The sequence below is a fragment of the Lampris incognitus genome, chromosome 18 (assembly GCF_029633865.1).
Source record: "Lampris incognitus isolate fLamInc1 chromosome 18, fLamInc1.hap2, whole genome shotgun sequence".
Taxonomy (NCBI): domain Eukaryota; kingdom Metazoa; phylum Chordata; class Actinopteri; order Lampriformes; family Lampridae; genus Lampris; species Lampris incognitus.
Window position 1 is genome coordinate 16,032,361 of NC_079228.1, and position 16,191 is coordinate 16,048,551.

The 16,191-nt window shown below is 46.5% G+C and overlaps 1 protein-coding gene across 1 annotated transcript in view; it reads left to right on the top strand.

Annotated features, from left to right (window-relative positions):
* cpne4b (copine IVb) overlaps window positions 1-13,788 on the top strand; it is a 38,476-nt gene extending 24,688 nt beyond the window's left edge. The window contains exons 11-15 of the mRNA XM_056297822.1: window positions 1,501-1,555; window positions 1,775-1,826; window positions 2,601-2,734; window positions 3,328-3,564; window positions 13,559-13,788. Of these exons, the coding sequence (XP_056153797.1) occupies window positions 1,501-1,555; window positions 1,775-1,826; window positions 2,601-2,734; window positions 3,328-3,564; window positions 13,559-13,690 (610 nt within the window). The 3' untranslated portion in view covers window positions 13,691-13,788. The remainder of the gene's footprint in view (window positions 1-1,500; window positions 1,556-1,774; window positions 1,827-2,600; window positions 2,735-3,327; window positions 3,565-13,558) is intronic.
* Window positions 13,789-16,191: the final 2,403 nt, after the last annotated feature.

Below are 16,191 nucleotides of genomic sequence, written 5' to 3' on the forward strand. Positions count from 1 at the left end.
GAGTAGACCAAGTACGCACCTTCATGGCAACGGTATTCCCTGATGGCGGTGGCCTCTTTCAGCAGGATAATGTGCCCTGCAACACTGCAAAAATTGTTCAGGAATGGTTTCAGGGACATGACGAAAAGTTCAAGGTGTTGCCTTGGCCTCCAAATTCCCCACATCTCCATCCAGCCAAGCATCTGTGGGATGTGCAGGAAAAACAAGCCCGATCCACCGAGTCCCCACGACGCAACTTACAGGGCTTAAAAGATGTGCTGCTAACAACTTGGTGCAAGAGACCACAGGAAACCTCCAGACGTCTTGTGGAGTCCATGCCTCGACGGGTCAGAGCTGTTTTGGCGGCACGAGGGGGACCTACACCATATGAGGCAGCGTTAATGAGCAACAGCCGCCCGCAGCACCAGCTGTGCTCTGCTCTCTGAATAACGATCAGAAATAGAACATTTTGGGTTGGGGGTGGTCTACGCCAATAGCACAGAGGAAAATGGAGCAGCGGTTGGTTTGGATGAGACCGTCTCTCCGATCAATGGGGGGGCAGAAACCTTTATACTCTTTTTCATATGTGTGACAAACACATTTGGATTTGCACGCCTATGGCAGGTGTTTACCCGCGCGGGCACCCTGCTGATTTATTACCGGAAATGCAGATATTATCATATTTGCAGAGAAATGTTGAGACTTCATCCAGGAGTCATGCTATTCATTGAAATTAAGCAACACATATATAAATGATTGGCACTCAAAAGTCATATTATTGCTCAGAAAGTCGACACGACCGATTTAAAAAAAAAATTTTTTTAAAATCTGCTCCCACTATCTGCACTGTTATTTCTAAGTGATCAGACTGGATGTGTGTGCTCAGGGTGGATGTGTGTGCTGGCGTATCTATATGGGTTGTTATAGCAACGATGTAGACATGCGCACATCGGCAAGCGGCACATTTTCCAACAGCTGGAGTCCACCGAGCTACACACGTGTGATTAGAATCTGATTTAGAAAGATCAGATTTCTCGCGGTTTTCCATCACACAGACCGGAGAAAAGCAATCCCACTCAAATCAGATATACAACAAAAAAAAAAAGAAAGAAAAAAGAAAGAGGATTCGGGATGCGAATCAAAACGTCGCCTCAGTGTGAAGTCACTCTTCAGGGCCAGACACGGACTTGAGATACCCTGAGTAGCTATCTAGAAACCTAAGGGTTTGAACCTGTGCAGTGATAAGTGTACACTGTCTGTGAGCTGGCTGAGTCGAATGCCAAACTACTCCTGGGGTGCTGGATCATTTTTCACCCGGCCCCCCCCCCCATCTGAGCGTATGCACCCGTGCAGGGGGGGGGGCTCTTTATGTCTCCATTATGAGAGATCTGCAAAAGAAAAAAGAAAGAAAAAGGGGGGGGGTATCTGTCGCCTCGGGCGTAATTATCAGAACGCTAGGGCTGATATCGTCTCTTTATCCTTGCCTGTCAGGTAATCCCTCTTCTTCCTCTCTTTCTCCAGCGATAAGATGTTTCCAGCGTTCGGCTTTGGAGCCCAGATACCACCTGACTTCAAGGTAACGCATTCTCCAGGGAGAGTGTGGCTGCCTGGGTGGGTGCGTGGGTGGGTGCGTGGGTGTCTGTATGCGGCGTATGTCCTTTTCATTGGTAGACATGAAAGGAAAACGCATTTGTCAGCCCGTAAATTGGACTGAAACTGACACGTGGAGAGCGTTTGTTTTACTGCGCCGCGTGTCTCGCAGTAAACCGCCCTGTGTTCTCTGCACTGTTTGAAGGTCTCCCATGATTTTGCTGTGAACTTTGATGAAGATAATCCAGAATGTGCTGGTGAGTCCCTGTCTGTTCCTTCTCTCTCTCTCTCTCTCTCTCTCTCTCTCTCTCTCTCTCTCTCTCGCTCACACACACGCCTATACTCACACATACACACACGTGCGCACACCCACATTTTTCCGCACACAAACCACCTTAACCTCTCTTTTCAACAGATTGTTCTCTCTCATCTTGCAGAGAGCGGTCACATGCACTGATACCAATAAATCATACACCAAAACACTTCTGCTGTAGGTTGTGTGACCCCCCCCATCCCACCCCCCATCCCCCTGTCAGTCTCATATCTCTTCCTCTGTATCTCCCTCGCTCCATCACTGGCTCCCTCTCCCTCGCTCCACCCTCTCTCTCTCTCTCTCACATACACACACACACACACACACACAGAGCTGGCCGATGTGTCCATGTTCTGCGGGACGTATTTTTGGCTCTACAACAGAGAGAGCAGTGACACTAATCTGTACGTGTGAAATGGGCTACTCCTCATTTTTTCCTCACATAGCTGCACCCCCCGCCACATAAGGTGTGTGTGGGTGTGTATATATATATATGTGTGTGTGTGTGTGTTTGTGTGCGTGTTTTTCCGTGCCTATTTGTGAATATGAAAATATGCTTATTTTGAAATTCTGAAAAAACACCATTAAGACCGGTTTTCAATGATACCCAAGGCGACGTGTGCAGTGTCCTTGAAAGTAGCAGAGGCCGACCTTGGAGATAGATGTTTGTAATGGCTATTTGCATATTTGTGCGTGCGTGCTTGTGTGTGTGTTGCAGGGATCCAAGGCGTTGTGGAGGCCTACCAGAATTGTCTCCCTAAGATCCAGCTATATGGGCCCACCAACATTGCCCCTATTATTCAGAAAGTGGCCTCCTCTGCTTCTGAAGAGATGCACACTAAAGAAGCCATGGTAAGAGAGAGAGACAGAGAGGGAGAGATGGAGAGAGAGAGGTGGAGAGAGAGATGGAGAGAGAGTGCTGGTGAGAGAAAGATGAGAGAGAGTGATGGAGAGAGAGTGATGGTGAGAGAGAGATGAGAAAGAGTGATGGAGAAAGAGTGATGGAGAGAGAGAGAGATGGAGAGAGAGAGATGAGAGAGAGTGATGGGAGGGAAAGATAACTGGGGGAAAGATGGGGCTGGAACAAGAAAGAGCAAAGGGAAATAAACTGAAAGAAAGAGACAGCGATTTATATTTATGTAATTCCTGACTTACACTTTATTAGCATGACTTCCTGTCTCTGTCGGTGTCTCCAGCCTTCATCCTGCTCCTCTGTGGACTCCATTTTCTCAAAGCAGCCTATAACATGTGGTCACTTTCGGTCCATCTTAACATTGCTTTGTTTCTGTCCCTCCTCGGTCATTGCCCTTTGCCTCCCACACATAACCCGGTGTCTTCCCACCCTGCCCTGTACTTCATTCTCCCAACACCTCCCCCCACCCCCTCACCTGCCCTCCCTACGTCCCCATGTCGCATCGCCACACCTCGCATCGGCCGCCAACCAGGAGTACTTCATCCTGCTGATCCTGACAGACGGGGTCATCACCGACATGGCGGACACGCGGGAGGCTATCGTGCACGCCTCCCACCTGCCCATGTCGGTCATCATTGTCGGGGTGGGCAACGCCGACTTCACCGACATGCAGATGCTGGACGGGGACGACGGGATCCTCCGTTCCCCAAAGGGCGAGCCCGTCCTCCGCGACATCGTCCAGTTCGTCCCCTTTAAGGACTTCAAACACGTGGGTGGCGGGGAGACGGGGTGGGGTGGGGGTGGTTAAAGGGATGGAGAGAAGATGGTTGTGGAGTTAACTGTGAAGTGTAAAGTGAAAAGGGCCGGCCTGTTGTAGAAGCCTGCCGCAAGTTTAGGGATGCTGTGTCCCTTATTACAGCAAGGCCTTTGAAAGAGGGGCTGACACACAAAGGGTCTGTTTGTTTCCGCGTGTGGGTAAGCCGATGTGAGCATGTGGTTGTGTGTGGGTGGATGTTACAAGTGTGAGGATGTGGGCGTAATGTGCTTGTTGCGCTAGTCAAAACTTATCAGCTATTCGCTCACTGTGGAGGGTGTGTGTGTGTGTGTGTGTTTATGGATGTGTTTGTATGTGGGATGGGTGTCTCCAGGGGCATTAATTGTGCCTGTATTTGACAGTGTTTGTCTTGGTTTGTCATGGTGAGTTTGGTCTGTGACAGGCTGAGAAATCGACCAATTATGCCCTGGCTAGAGAGAGAGAGAGAGAGAGAGAGAGACAGAGAGAGAACTGGAGCAAATGGAGAGGGATGGTGAAAGATACACCAAAAAAACAACAGAGCGAGAGAAAGACAGACTGAGAGAGGCAGTGAAGAAGAACACCGGGAAGGAAGGGGAGAGAGGGAGATAGCGCGGCGGGAGAAGGGGAAAAAAAAGGAAAACAGGGGACCCAACTAAGACAAAAGGGAGCGAGGGAGTGTGTGACAGAGGTGAAGAGGTGATTTTCTGCTCTGTCGTTTCTTTTCAAAAGGGATTAGCGGGACAAAGCTGCCGTGTGACAGGCGGAGTGGGGGGATAACAGGTAGATAGGAGGAGGAGGAGAGAGCAGAGGAGGGAGGATGGAAATGAGAGGGGGAGGAGGACGGGACGGAACGCGTGCACTTTTGATGGTGCGTTGTCCGAGGGAATTGTACGAAATGGAGAAAGACACTCTGAGAATTTGGAAGTGTGTGCAGCAGGGGAGCGTATGTGCATATGCAGGCTGTCTGCATGTGTTCATATAATAATATAGATAATAATATCAATGTTAATAACAATAATAATAATAATAATATAGACTGTATATGTATCCGTGTGTGTAAGGGCTGTCGCTTTTTCCAAAAATTAGGTTCGAACAAATTTGAAGTGACACAAATGAATTCAAATGTGCACCCCCCCCCACACACACACACACACACTCAGTACCATTTAAAAAACGGTGAGAATAAATGCCCTCATTGTGCCAGAGGCAATGCAAAGCAGCAATGCAGCCTTGTGCATTTCCTTTCATTGCACATTAAAACAAATAAGTCAAATCAATGTGTACCCACGATCCTGTAGTTAAAACGATCCAGCTCATTAATTCAGTCCCATAGCCCACGCCTCCCAACCCTGCATAACAAACTGCGTTATTATTTTGGCCAACTTACCCATTTCCCAAAGGAGTCTAACTTGAAACCTCCCCAGGACACACGGCGGGCACAAAACCACGCGCAACACAGACACGTGTGGCGTAGCAGGTAAAACAAGAAAACGCTCCGCCCTGCCCGCGTGGCACGCCGTGTCCGTGCCTGGTGTATTTTAGGCGTTAACTTGAATGACAACAACATTAAAAGTAAAGTTGTGTGCGTCCGGGTGGCATGGCGATCTATTCCGTTGCCTACCAATACGGGGATCACAGGTTCGAATCCCTGTGTTACCTCCGGGTTGGTCAGGCGTCCCTACAGACACAATTGGCCGTGTCTGCGGGTGTGAAGCCGGATGTGGGTATGTGTCCTGGTCGCTGCACTAGCACCTCCTCTGGTTTCGGGCGCCTGTTCGGGGGGGAGGCGGAACTGAGGGGAGTAGCATGATCCTCCCATGTGCGACATCCCCCTGGTGAAACTCCTCACTGTCAGGTGAAAAGAAGCGGCTGGTGACTCCACATGTATTGGAGGAGGCATGTGGTAGTCTGCAGCCCTCCCCGGATTGGCAGAGGGGGTGGAGCAGCGACCGGGACGGCTTGGAGGAGTGGGGTAATTGGCCAGATGCAATTGGGGAGAAAAATGGGGAGAAAAAATGGAGGACACTAGAGACAACATAACTTTACTAGTGTCTTTATGCATGCTCAATAATCCAGGTAAGAAAATAACCTTACTAACTACATCAAAGAAGGTTGAATCAGTTCATCTGGATACAACGTTTATTGACAGATACGTTTCATCACTCATCTAAGTGACCTCATCAGTCTAATATGACTGCAGATACCCCCACCTGGTACCCCCACCCTTATAAACAATACAGTGGCATAATGACCGAAACCAGCGACCAGTTTCATATGCAAATACGGGTGTGACCAGTAACTAGAGTTACAATGACCATGTGTACTATTCACAGAGGATTGGGGAATCACAGCATTGTAAGATGGTGACAGATGTACTCTTACCCCCCCCCCCCCCGGTTCAGGGATGGTCGTTCCCTCTTAACATAGATTTGCAACTATTACCCAAATCCTCTGTGAATAGTACACGTGGCCTTTGAAACTCTAGTTACTGGTCACACCCATATTTGCATATGAAACTGGTCAATGGTGTCCGTCGTTAGGCACTGTATTGTTTATGGGGGGGGGGGGTGCCTGCAGTCAGTTTAGACTGAAGAGGCCACTTAGATGAGTGATGAAATGTATCTGTCAATAAACATTGTATCCATATGAACGGATTCAGCCCTCTTTGATTTTCTTCCTGGATTACTGAGCGAGCATCAAAGCATTACTAGCTACTTTTACTGACAGGTCAATAGGGCACGCAATAGGTCAAGTTGACATTGATTTTTTTGAGCGCTCTCTGCTGGATTACAAGGCAAACTACTTCAAACTGTCGTGCTTATAGACTGACTGTAAATTTTGAATTTGAACAGGTCACTAAAGTTTGAATATTAACTTTTTTTCCACGTCCCAATGAATAGCCAATAAAAACGACAGCCCTAGTGTGTGTGTGTGTCTGTGTGTGTGTGGGAGGGGCACGATCTGATATCACCGTGTTGCCGTTGTTCCCACAATATCATAATTAATGTCGCTCCAGAACCGTCATTTCGATGGACCAATCACGTTGTTATGATGTCGTTTCGACACGGGGAAAACTTCAACCTAACCCCAAACTTAACCTCACACTTAACCTTGACACTTAACCTTACCTTAATTTTAACCGATAGCTAACCCACAATAACCTAATCCCACAACCGTCTTTCTGCCCCATAGTCACAAAGGCACGACAGCACAACAACGTATTGGTCAGTTGCAGTGATGATTCTGCAGCAACATTAATCATGTCACAGGAACAACACCAACACGGCGATACCAGATACACCGTGTGTGTGTGTGTGTGTATGCGTGCGCATCACTTAGTTTGTGTACCTTTGCGCCCTTTTTTCCAGGGCGCAAAGGGAACTCACTGCAGTACAGGTGTGTGCTTCAGTGACCTGAAGTCTTACAATCCTTACAGTATCTTGCTTGTTCAATGTAATGTCTGCAGTCTGTAGATGATGATAAATCAAATCCCTTACACCAGCTCATGGGACACGTAAAAAACTGCTGGCAAGTCAGACCCCCCCCCCACACACACACACACACAAACACACACACGCAACTATTTCCATTCACAGACCCACACAATGCTGTATCAGAACTTTCTTTACCATCAGTAGCCAACGCTTTATCAAAAGACAAAAGACTAGCGGTCTATTCCGTTGCCTACCAACATGTGATCGCCGTATTGAATCCCCGTGTTACCTTCAGCTTGGTTGGGCATCCCTACAGACGCAATTGACCATGTCTGCAGGTGGGAAGCCGGTTGTGGGTATGTGTCCTGGTTGCTGCACTTGCACCTCCTCTGGTCGGTCAGGGCGCCTGTTCAGGAGGAGGGGGAACTGGGGGGAATAGCGTGATCCTCCCACACGCTACATCCCCCTGGCGAAACTCCCTCACTGTCAGGTGAAAAGAAGCGGCTGGCGACTCCACATGTATCGGAGGAGGCATGTGGTAGTCTTCAGCCCTCCCCGGATCTACAGAGGGGGTGGAGCAGAGACCAGGACATTGGGGCCCCCAAAAAAAGCACTTTATTAAAAGTCCTAGCATATTAGTTGAGAACAGTGGGGTTGGATGTTGTTCATCCCATCAATTTCTGAAAGTACTATTTGCCTAAATATCTGGTATGATGGCATACATCTCTAAGAGCAGCCTCCTCTATAACTCACCTCTTTGCTACTAGGTCCTGCATGTTCACCGTCCTCCTGACCACCTCCTGCCTGCTGGCTGCCATTCTGACCTCCCTCTGCTTCCTTAATACAACAGCACATAAATGTAAAACTCACCATCACCCATACTGCTCAGTATTAAGCCTGAATGACAACCACAGAAAATACAGGCTGTATTATCACCTCTAAGTCCTAATTCTTACAAGTTTCAACTTACTCTTTCTTTAGCACAAAAACGTGCCACATATCGCCTCTCCTCTTGCTCACGTTGACTCTGAATGAGATCTAATCTGAGTTCACACATGGATCTTAATATTGTTCAATTACCCAACCAGGTAAATCTCTTGCATTCCTGAGTGAAAACAAAGGGGGTGCCTATTATGAAAGCTAATATTCAAAAGGCAAAAGACTAACTAAACCACCACAGCCACACAAAAGTCAATTAAAACGAAATAATAAACTTTACATTGATGTCAAAACGTATTGTGGTGAGCCGGCGTGGAGGAATGAGTCGAGAGGCAGAGATCGCTTTTTAATCGCAACTCTGGCGCTCCAGACACCGCATGACCCCGGGAGTGCTCTTTTATTTACACACCAACAGAATAGACAACAACACAATGATTTCCCTCTCGGCGTCGCAACTGGCGACATCAGTCAAAGTCGCGGTCCTAAGGTCAGTCAGTCAGTCAGTGAACACTCCTCTACCCAGTCCGAGACAACCCCCACACAACAACAACACATCCCAGCATGAACACCCAAACACACAAAAATATAACACAAAAAACAACAATCACAACCGGAACATTAACAGTCCCATGAGTCCTTACGCACTCCCAGTGCAGCTCTGCTGACAGTCAGAGCAACCGCCTCCACCAGTCGCCACATAGCCCCCACCCGAGGGTCAGTCACCCTCGACGACCCCATCATGCAACACATAGTCCCCCAAATGTCCAGGGTGCCCCCGCTTGTGAACAGACCACGCAAACCACCATGTATCACAGACCCTCTTCTGCTGCACTCCGGAGCCGGCCCAGGCCCAGTGGGTACAGGAAACGCAGTAGTGCATGTACAGCTCCACGTCTCGTCGACAGCCAGTTCAGTAGAACTGCCCCCTGAGGTGGTGGAGGGTCTTGGTGTCCCCAAAGTGTCCTTCCTTCCTTCTTTCGCCTACCAGGAGAAGGGGCCCTTAGTAAGACTTCAGATGTGTTTAACCGTGGCAGTTTTCATTCATTTATGAAATGAATGTAGGCGAATGACTTTAATTCGTTCTGAAGCATTTAAAAAAAAAAGAGGTAAGAAAACGTTGCTCAGCCATGGGAGATGTTTTGTTGTGGCCACTGAGGTGATTTCCAACCGTGACTGATTAATCCTGCTCTTGAAATTTTATTCTTATAGCGGAGGTTTAAAATTGGATTTACTTCCGTGTCTAATGCCCCTCGTGACGTCAGTTAAACAAACATGGCGGCGAAGTGAATAAAGCGAATTATTTTTGGTTCATCCAGTGTATAATAAACCCTTTTCGTCTTTAATTTTTAAAATAATCCAATGTCCAGTCTTCGTGTCTTCGTTTTGTTAACCTTTACTTAGCGTAACTCAAGCACTACATTCAGGTATCACAGTCGTTGTTCTGCCCACGTCCAACCCTCTTTACGGCTACACCGCTCTGCTCTACGTCACCCACACTGTCGCAATCAAGCATACCGTTACACAGCGTTCCTCCGGTTCTCCTGTGCTGAGATCAGCAGCGAATTATTTTTTGATTTGCGATCGATGTCTCATTTTACTTTCAATACTCTTACTCTAATACATTATAGGAGGGTTTCCGTGCAACGTCATCCCAAAGATGCGCGCGCAACTAGGGGACTGAAAGCAGATACAGCGCAGAGATTTTAACCAAGATAGAGCTCAGATACAGCAGAGATGACGCTTAGTTGTTGTGCAATAAACAGCACAAACCGCCAAAAGGATGGGTGGAAAATGTTGTTGAACCGCTTTGGTAGCTCCCAAAAGATTATGCATCTCATAATCTTTTGGGAGCTACCAAAGCGGGTTTGCCCCCTGGCTGCGCACGCCCCCAGTAATGTTTGTAAACAGGAAACCCGTCTATGGGGTACTGTCGCTGCCCGGGCTAAATCAACTGTGCGCATGCGTGCAGCGACAGCGCGCAACGTTGGTCGAGTGAGCTAGAGAGTAAATGAAGAGAGGGAGTAGCGATAGCGAGAACAAACGTTTTCCGAAGGATTTCAATCACCGCAACCACGAGTGGTTCTTGATCATACGGTCATAACTGTGCACAAAACAGACACACATGCGACCAAACGCATGCCGCCTGGCGGAGATAACTAACACGTTTCCACAGTTGATGTAGTGTTCGCCAGTCACTCGCGCAACTTTAACCATTTCCAACAAAGTATCAGTGCACTGCCTTCAATTCAATAAGAAAATGTGCACACCAACCTGGAGTTGATGTTCCACCTCGCGAGAGAGACTCATGGCAGCCTTCTCTCACACGATTCATCCAGTAATTTAGTCCGTTTGGGAGAAGGCGTAAAAAAATGCAGGAAATCCAACCAGATTCGCAAAAAAATACGAGGTAGATCGGCAAAAAGATCGTCAGTAGCTGTGGATGCGGTGGTCATTGCGCTCGGTTTGCTCCCAAAGGCTAATGCTCAAAGTTGATGACGTCACCGGGGCTAGCACATCGCAGGGCCCCTGGAATGTTCTGGCAGTACACATTAAGATCTGATTGGCTGGTTGATAAGGTCACTCAGTAGTCAGTTTGCCGCTTTGGGTTTCAGGCTAGCAATACCACTACTGCTGGTCCAAGGAGCTGTGATGCGTTTAGATGATGTGAGAAATCCCTGCTCAGCCCCATGAGAAAACAAGTAATTGCATTCAGACACATTTCAGGCATACTTCAATTTGATTATAAAAAAAACACATTATGATTCTGATTTTGACAGGGCCAGCAGGGAAGGCCCTGATGGCTCTGACAGCCCAGCATTATTTATTTGTCCCTAGGGAAGTTTGTCTTGGACATAAAGGCTGCCACATACTGACACCCTGAGTCAATGCAAAAAAGCAGTGCAGCTGTTGGATCCTACTACATAAAGAATTCACATGGACACTCCGAGACAGATTACAGTAAATATGTATACCCAAGTACTTGTAAGAATAAACCTGGGTAATACAAGCATTATGGATCAGTAGTGTAGAACGATCCCCCAGATGTCCCGGATCAAAAGCAATTTCTTCTGTTTTCCTGGTGCTTAAAATGAGATGATGGCCATCACACCATTGTACAAACATTTTTAGCCTCTAAACTAAAGCCATAGATGCCAGTGTCTGTATCCATAAGTCCCGAGATGGCAGTGTCCTCAGAAAACTTGACAACATAAGTGCTGGGATGACTGCTTGTACAATCATTTGTATAAAATGTAAATAGAATGGGAGAACTCACACATCCTTGTGGAATAACTGTTATTACTTTAGACTCAGATCATGTCTGGTTCACCCAGACCTGCTGGGTCCTGTTGGTCAAAAAGAGGTGATACCACCTGATGATGTACGGGTTAACAGACATCTGTCTGAGCTTACTGAGAAGGATGTGTGGCTGCAGTCTGTTAAAAGCACAGATGAAGTCTACAAGCAGCAGTCTGACACAGGCCTTGATGGTCAACTAACGGAGGTTAAGAAATGGTATGGTGCTCTTTAGGGATGTCTGAAATCATATTACAACATTCTTCCAGACATCCATCCATCCATTATCTAAACCACTTATCCTGCTCTCAGGGTCGCGGGGATGCTGGAGCCTATCCCAGCAGTCATTGGGCAGGAGGTGGGGAGACACCATGGACAGGCCGCCAGGCCATCACAGGGCCCACACACACACACACACACACACACACACACACACACACACACACACACACACACACACACATCTATTCATATCTAGGGACAATTTAGTACGGCCAATTCACCTGACCTACATGTCTTTGGACTGTGGGAGGAAACCGGAGCACCGGGAGGAAACCCACGCAGACACGGGGAGAACATGCAAACTCCACACAGAGGACGACCTAGGATGACCCACCAAGGTTGGACTACCCCGGGGCTCGAACCCAGGACCTTCTTGCTGTGAAGTGACCGCGCTAACCACTGCACCACCGTGCCGTCTTCCAGGCATGAACATGGGAAATATATTGTAATATTTATGATTACAGGTAAGAGGGATATATAAATGTTGTGACCCTCCCTGACCTGTTGTTTTTACCTCTTTGGGGCGTGGGGGGGGATCCAAATCTTAATTAGCAAGAGTCAGACCCTCCAATCCCCCCCCCCCCCCGTAATTCGAACTGTGTACCTGTGTGTCCATGTTTCTGTGTTTGTTTATTAGTGAGTTTGTGTCCATTCAGTCCAAATGCTTAACTACAAGGTTCTTTTTCTGGTTTTCTTGTCTTTTATTTTTTTTACCTGGCACTGCACTAGAGTATACTTTTAATATAGTTGTGTTTTACTTTTTTTGTTTTTTTGTTTGTTTGTTTGTTTGTAAATTTTAGAGCTTTTTGTACTTTCATTGTTGTATGTTATAAAACAATAAATGTTGTACTTTCTTCCCCAGCATATTCATGGTTCTGATGAAAAATATTTAGCTCGAAATACATGAATAGATAATATATTGAACAACTTAGGGGACGTGCCAGTAATAACAACAGGTCTTTTTATTTTAAACTATGAATGTTAATGGTTTGTATAATGAACTGAACTTCTGCGGCGCTGTGATGGCCTGGTGGCCTGTCCAGGGTGTCTCCCCGCCTGCCGCCCAGTGACTGCTGGGATAGGCTGCAGCATCCCCGCGACCCTGAGAGCAGGATAAGCGGTTTGGATAATGGATGGATGGATGGACAGAACTTTTGACCCGGGTTAACTCATCTGGACTTTGTTTTGTTTGTAGCATAGATTTTACACAACTTCTCAGTGTGACGTTAACCTTTATCGTGCACATTTATTGAATTGTGTAAGTTGGACTGAACTGTTGAAAGACGTGTGAGTATGGGTGTTAAGGGAAAAAGCATAAACCAGTAACTTTTCTGAAATTGCAATGTGTCTTGATCCCACTGGTGTGCCTTGTCACAATCCTTAACTGAAAGTTGTAATCTTATCTTGTTATGTATCATTATATTGCTGGGGTGGCACGGTTAGCACGGTCGCCTCACAGCAAGAAGGTCCTGAGTTCGAGCCCCGGGGTAGTCCAACCTATGGGGTCATCCTAGGTCACCCTCTGTATGGAGTTTGCATGTTTTCCCCATGTCTGCCTGGGTTTCCTCCGGGTGCTCCGGTTTCCTCCTAGTGTCCAAAGACATGTAGATCAGGTGAATCAGCCGTACTAAATTGTCCCTAGGTGTGAATGAGTGTGTGTGTGTGTATGTGTGTGTGTGTGGGCCCTGTGATTGCCTGGTGGCCTGTCCAGGGTGTCTCCCCCCCTGCCGCCCAGTGACTGCTGGGATAAGATCCAGCATCCCCGCAACCCTGAGTAAGGATAAGCGGTTTGGATAATGGATGGATTATACTGCTACTTTTGACAGTCAAGCAAAAATAATAGTGTGCGTGTTATGTATATCCATGCATGGCCAAGTACTGATGCTGTATGTGTGTGTGTGTGTGTGTGTGTGTGTGTGTGTATGTGTGTGTGTGTGTGTGTGTGTGTGTGTGTGTGTGTGTGTGTGTGTGTGTGTGTGTGTGTGTGTGTGGTGAATTATTTCCTCCTGTGTTTCCAGGCCTCCCCAGCCGCCCTGGCCAAGAGTGTTTTAGCAGAGGTCCCAAACCAGGTGGTGGATTACTACAACGCTAAAGGAATCAAACCGAAGTGTATGTCCGACTATGAGTCTACAAGGCCTTTCAGCCCCTGACGACGGACTAAACACACCTGTGCACACACATATATACTTGTATGTATGATAGACATATAAAAAAGCACAAAACACACACACACACACGCACACACATACACACACACACACACACACACACATCCCATACCTGTCATACTTATAGCCTAGCTCAGAGATTCTAGCGTGTTCTGGTGATTTGAACTTTTCCATTGATGACTATTGCATGTTCAGCCAAAATGGCCTCACCTGGGAAATTATTACTATACATATACATATATATATATATATATATATATATATATACACACACACACACACACATATATATATATATATATATATATATATATATCAGAGATATGTTTTTAGAAATAAGAGCAGTCTTTTGAACCAGCATGCAAACTCAAACCATATCCCACCCAAACAAATGACACTGCTATTTTATTCAGATAACTAGCAAGTCCAAAGACCAATAGATCTGTGAAATGGCAAGCCATATTGTAATATGAATGTATATGATCCCCAAGAGCTTAGAATTAAAATCCCTAAATGTATAAATGTATAGAAGCGGTATCATCCTCACTCATCTGCTTAAAAAAATGCATGCACAATTCAATTCCCGCTGATAGACATGTTCAGTAGCTACTTGCTAGTTATGAAATAAAGTACCTTTGCCATTTGAGTGACATTCAGGGTTGTCTTGGGTGTATTGGGTTCTTTTCTACAGATTTGTTGAGATTTTGCTAAATGGAAATGAAGAAATGAATAACTATGATAATTTCTTAATCTTCTTACATTGTAAAGAGTTTTGGGAAGCTAGCCAAGCGTGTGTGGTAGACCACTGGTTCTCAACTTGCGGGTCGGGGCCCCCAAAGGGGCCGCGGGATAACTTCCGGGGGTCGCCAGATGGTTGCAGAGAAAGAAAGAAAAAACATATTTTAGAGAGGAGAATGGTTTTTATATTAAATCGCCTGTACCAGTGACATAATTTGCCTTAGGAATAGATTTGTGAGAGTCAAAGTGTGTGTGCAGATGAGATGCTGTTATTTCAATAAATTTAAAAACACTAATTAAAGCCAAAATCGAATTAGTCGTGGTTCTGTCTGTGGGCAAAGTGATTGCCTTCCTGTGTGAGTTTGGTAGCTTTCATGTGCTGTATTACAGTAATCCCTGAAGAGTCTCAGTCAGACGGCTTATGAGCAATCAATGTGTTTGCATCAGGGTGTTATGAGTCAAATGTCCCAGTGCTATTGGGGGGTGGGGGGTGTCACCGCGAACACCAACCCAATTATTCTGGGGGGGGGGGAGGTCGCGACTCGGAAAGGTTGAGAACCACTGTGGCAGACACTCATCTGTGTGCTGAAAACAGACCGTTTTCTCTGTATTCTGCATGTTGATCATAATAAAGACGCTATGGTTTCCTCTCACCATTTGTGGTCCTCTGTTTGTGACTCTGTGTATGTTTGTTTGTGCATTGCTCTGACGTGTGCGCGCGTGTGTGCGTGTGTGTGTTAGTCTAGGCAAGTACTTGTGTGTCAATAGGTTTGTCATTCGGTCAAGTGTGTAAAATGACAGAAAAGGACAGAGCAGCTGGCATTTCATTAGTTGAATTAATTTGAATTGTCCTAGGCCAGCCTCCCTCCGTCTGCCTTAAATTTGCTACTGAATATGCAAAAGCAAGACTACTGTCTGGTGGAAACAGCTTCTGAATAATTAAATACAAAAATGTTGTAACAAACAGTTTTTGCACTGAAAAAAAACTGCAAGATGAAAACAAAACAAATTTTAAAATTACCCCCAGGCAGACGCTTTTATGCATCACTTTTTGTGTGCCAACCGCCATACCCTTGTACACACACACACACACACACACACACACACACACACATGCTGAAATACTGGAGTAGATTATTTTATTAATCTCCATCTCAATCTGGACCCCCCGCATATGCTGAAATACTGGAGAAATTATCATATTAATCTCCATCTCAATCTGGACCCCCCGCATATGCTGAAATACTGGAGAAATTATCATATTAATCTCCATCTCAATCTGGACCCCCTGCAGTTTGTCTATCAGGCAAACAGGTCAGCGGATGACGCAGTCATCATGGGACTGCACTACATCTTGCTACACCTCGACCCCCCCAGGGATATTTGCAAGAGTCCTGTTTGTGGACTTTATCTCAGCGTTCAACACCATCATCCCAGACATCCTCCACTCCAAACTCACCCAGCTCACTGTACCAGCCCCCACCTGTCAGTGGATCAAAACTTTCCTGACTGACAGGAGACAACGGGTGAAGTTGGGGAAAATCACAGACAGCACCGGACAATCAGTACTGGTGCCCCCCTGGGATGCGTGCTCTCCCCTCTACTCTTCTCCCTCTACACAAAGACTGCATCTCAGGAGACCTGTCTCTTAAACTCCTGAAGTTTGCAGATGACACAACAATCATTGGCCTCATCCAGGACAGTGATGGGTCTGCATACAGATGGAAGGTTGAACAGCTGGCCCT